The sequence below is a fragment of the Arachis stenosperma genome, chromosome 2 (assembly GCF_014773155.1).
Source record: "Arachis stenosperma cultivar V10309 chromosome 2, arast.V10309.gnm1.PFL2, whole genome shotgun sequence".
In the NCBI taxonomy this organism is placed as follows: Eukaryota; Viridiplantae; Streptophyta; class Magnoliopsida; order Fabales; family Fabaceae; genus Arachis; species Arachis stenosperma.
In genome coordinates, this window is record NC_080378.1 from 13,059,360 (window position 1) to 13,063,615 (window position 4,256).

A 4,256-nucleotide genomic window follows, 5' to 3' on the forward strand; every position below is an offset into this window, starting at 1 on the left:
AAATAATAAGAATGATGATGGAGGGAAAATAATTCAGTCCAGGTTACAAAGAATCAAATCAAGTTTTTAAATGATTGAAAGAAAATAATGATATTATTTTTGATGTCATTCCCGATATGATTTTTTTTTTTATTCTATGTTTGTATGAATTTAGGGAGAAAAGTAACATTATCAGAATAGGTTATGTTTAACTGAAGTGCTATAGAGGGGTTCAATGAGTCTATTCTTTCAAAGACGATCATTTCTACAAAATATGGAGTAAAGAAATTTACAAGTCTCATTCATATATGATAATAATGTAGTACTCTGTACAGAGCCCCAAACTAAAACAAAACATAGGGGAGCAAAAAGTTAAGAACAAGAAGTGGAAACCTAAAATCTAATGGGTGACTTTATCAACATTTTCTTCCAATACATATTTCACATAACCAAACCATTATCTCCAGCACAAGCAACATAGTTTAGTGTAGTGAGTTCTACTCGAAATCTATTATTTATTGTACAATGGATTTCAGCTTTGAAAGGCATTTGTGTCATCAAAGGTGTAATTCCCCATGTAAGCACATGTGGTTAATACTATAGGGAAACTTCTGCATGTAAACTTATCTCCACCCGTATCATTTGCCAACAATTAGTATATATTTACTGATGAGACCTGTAAACAGGAACTAACTAATCAAAAAAACAGAAGAGCACATGCTGTCTTTGCTACTCAAAAAATTAGATATGAGAGTTCTTTTCATTTGAGATTATGTTTTCTTAATGTTGTCATGCAACTAGTAACAACTCTCTCCTTTCTACTTAATGAGTGTGAGAATACCTGGTCAATTCTATGAGCACGATTTTCGACCTGAATTAGGTCACCTGGAGTCCAGGATTGTTCTACAAAACAAAGATAACTGTGCTTGCAGCAGTTAGAGTTAATCCAACTCCCCAGCTTTAACGGATAGCTGCATGATAACGTGTCACATGAAATCATTATCTCAAGCACAAATACTAACCAATACAACAGAAAAGATGCTTATAACGGAAACACATCGAAGAAATGCACAACGGAAAATACCACCATACCACAGCCGCCTTGATATATATGATCCTTTTCCTGGAAATCTGTAACCAATTGTTGCCTTGATGCACACCGGGTGTACCTCCATCAATCCAGAAGCAACCCACTTTTTTCTTCTGGAAAATTTCAACGGTTTTTGTAAGTGTTTATAATTTCCAATATAAAAAAAAAAGAGTAAATCGAAATGGTCTTACAAGAAGGCACTCATGTATTGCATTTATCATTGGCTGATGGTGCGCAAATATAAGAAACTTGCAACCTGCCTGCAGTGATCACAACATATTACACATAATAACCACCAATAGCCCACATGAAATAGAAAGATGGAAGCAAGAGAAAATAAAATTGAAGCAATCAAACTTTCAAATTAAGCATACACAATGATTTGGGGCGACTGGAAGATGGATGAAATATAAGAATGAACATATAATCTAGTTTACAGTTCGTGTTTATTTTGGTCACCACTCAGACTAGCCAACGTTGACACCAATAATAATTGTGGCATACATATTAAAATGTCATATGCTGACATTTTCACTACACTGTTCAGCCAATTTAATTAATTCAACTTATGGTCCTACATTAAGGGGCATCGATTGCAATAAAAGCAATAAGAAAAGACCAATTTAACCAACATTGAACATATTTTAAACTATTGGATGACAGAAAACCATGCTTCATGCAAGCACACCAATCAAAGGAGATGGGTGAGAAAATAGAGAAGTTAAGAACCTAACTTGAATTTCTTATAGTACATACAGATGCAGTCACTAATCCTTTATTGACATTTTATTGCTTTGAAGCAGTGGAGGGGAGCAATACCTCAATGACAGTTCCGAGATATTCAAGAACAGCAGGAATCTTGGCATCTGCAGAATTAGTATATATCTGGAATCGAATATATCATGATTCAGTTTTGATCATATACCAGTCAAAATGATTTAAACTACTCCAATATTGGCCAAGGCCTGAGAAAATGTTGCAGTAAAAACTATAGACCTATCATAGTTCTAGGTAATAAGAAAAACTTCCAAACAAATTGTACAAGTCAAGATTATGTTCAGGGCTTCTTCCATGCAAACCTTGTTAATCAGATTATTTTGAGTAAATTTAAGAGATTCAGACTCATCTTTTGATTTGGAAGACTTAATTTTGCCTTTTACCACCTCCAACTGCAGTAAAAAAAAAAAAGAAACCAATATTGATTGGATTTTACCACCTCAGACGCAAACCAAAGATGGAGAGCACATATTACCATTTCCAAGCCAAATAACCTAATTTTAGAAAGAAAAGTTACCACAATCTTACCAATAAAAATTGGTGAGCAAATTTTCGAACCATTTTCAAAGTGGAAGTTTTCGTAAAATACTCATAATCTAAACAACAATCAATTCTCATTAAGATAGAAAATAATAACATCAGTTTCCCAATTAAAAAGAAAATGAAAAATAGAAGAATTATTACCTGAACTTTATAATTAGATATTTCTCCTAGAACCTTCTCTGCTTCTGACAAGGAAGAAAGTGGGAACATCCATAACCTGAAGACTCAAAAATTTTCAAATAACTAAGCCCTCAACAGCCAATCCAGACAACCATGCTAGGATGAACACAGGCACTTATTGCTGGAAGAGAAAGGGGGGGGGGGGGGGGGGAATCTTTCTTTTGCATTCCAAGAAACTCTAGGGATTCTCCAAAAAGCAGAAATTATTTACCTGCCATGAAACATGGCCTGTAAAGCATGAGTATACAGGAACTTGTTCAAGGTAAAAGACATAGCCCCTAATTATGGAAAATTCAAATTTTTCGATAGAAATATAAAATTCAATACTCTTGATGAAGTTAGCATGTGAAACCTGGTCATATTGGAATTTCGCTGCAACATGCCCACTGGAATGAAGAAAAAGTTTGACAAAAAACTTCGGCAGTTCTTTAGAAGGCTCATCTGGTTACATATAAAGCCAAAGCAAATGCAACTATATCAACAAATGATATTTCAAAAACCAGAAGAAATTACATCTAAGTTTATAACTTTTTTTTGTTTGTTTGGAAGATAAATAGAATTAGAGACAAGTAATACAGCACTAAAACAACTGTTAATGTTAAGGTTTCGAAGGAAAGAAGGTTACCCTTTTTTGTCCCTGGTTTCAATGAGGGGGGGTAATGCTCTAGCTCCTTGAGGCAAAGCGTCCACCTGGATTGCAATACAAACACACTATGAGTAGTTCTCCTTCCAAAAACTGAACCACAGAGTACAGGGAAGAATACTAAAAACCATAGTAGCAAACATCTTTTGATTCTTCTGCATTGTTTTCTAACGTTAGAATGAGGCATACACACGCATGAACAACACTTTAACAAAATTACCCCCACACACCAAAAGACAAATTTAACCCAACAAGAGCAAAAAGGAAAGCAAAGCTAGATAAACCCCATGAAGAATACAAAATGGGAAACAACATGAAATGAAGAAAAGATGAAAACTTTACCCTTTGAGGATGGGAATCGGAAATGGGGTTTGGTGGGAAGGGTTGGGAATGGTTGGCAGAAGGTGGTTTTAGAAAATGGTGTTGTTGCAGATTGAATTGTTGAGAAGGAGGGGTAGAAGAGTCGCGAAGTTGAGCAATTTTCTGGAAAGGATCGCGTTCAAGAGAATCGAGTTCTTCTGCCGTCAAGTCCCAGTCATCATCCTCTACCTCCATTATTGCCTTTTGTGAGTGTTGCAAGAAAAATCAAATCAAATTCAACTTTCTTCACCCACTTTGCCCTTGATTTTAAAAATTTCATGACTTGCCTAATAAATTCCTTTAATTTTTTCAAGCTTTTAGATGATATGTAATAAAAAGAGTGTTAATAATATTGATTAAGAAATGAAAATAGATTTTTTTTTATAAATGAAACCATAAAAAAAATACTATATTTAATTTTTTTTCTATTTATACCAATATGATTATTCTTTGTTTGTTTTGTTCAATCTCAATGTTTGTTATTATTAAGAGAAAAAGAAATGTATTAAGGGTACTATTACTTTTTGGAATATAATTTGTGTGTATAAATAATAGAGAAAAAAATAAATAGGTCTCTGACTTTTTGGCTTGTGAACATTTTGAGAATTGAAAATATATTTAAGTCACTAACCTCTTTAAAATCTGGTCACATTAATCTCTCCATTTTGGTTCCGTCAAACCTAA

The 4,256-nt window shown here is 33.8% G+C and overlaps 1 protein-coding gene across 1 annotated transcript; it reads right to left on the reverse strand.

Annotated features, from left to right (window-relative positions):
• Positions 1-232: 232 nt before the first annotated feature.
• On the reverse strand, positions 233-3,767 carry LOC130962575 (uncharacterized). Its single transcript, XM_057888772.1, has 11 exons — positions 3,443-3,767; positions 3,195-3,305; positions 2,922-3,010; positions 2,781-2,797; positions 2,531-2,606; positions 2,149-2,238; positions 1,889-1,954; positions 1,261-1,329; positions 1,002-1,182; positions 821-899; positions 233-655 (listed from the first exon to the last, which is right to left on the reverse strand). The coding sequence occupies exons 1-10, from the start codon at positions 3,765-3,767 to the stop codon at positions 883-885; spliced, it is 1,041 nt and encodes a 346-aa protein (XP_057744755.1). The 3' UTR covers positions 233-655; positions 821-882.
• Positions 3,768-4,256: the final 489 nt, after the last annotated feature.

Bases quoted from the DNA above. Each gene is read 5' to 3' on its own strand.
- LOC130962575 (XM_057888772.1), bottom strand. From the start codon at position 3,767: ATGGAGGTAGAGGATGATGACTGGGACTTGACGGCAGAAGAACTCGAT. The intron at 3,306-3,442 runs GTGTGTGGGGGT...TCTGTGGTTCAG, and splicing joins TGGGTTAAATTTGTCTTTTG to TTTTTGGAAGGAGAACTACT. The intron at 1,183-1,260 runs GTAAGACCATTT...GAAATTTTCCAG, and splicing joins CAATACATGAGTGCCTTCTT to AAGAAAAAAGTGGGTTGCTT.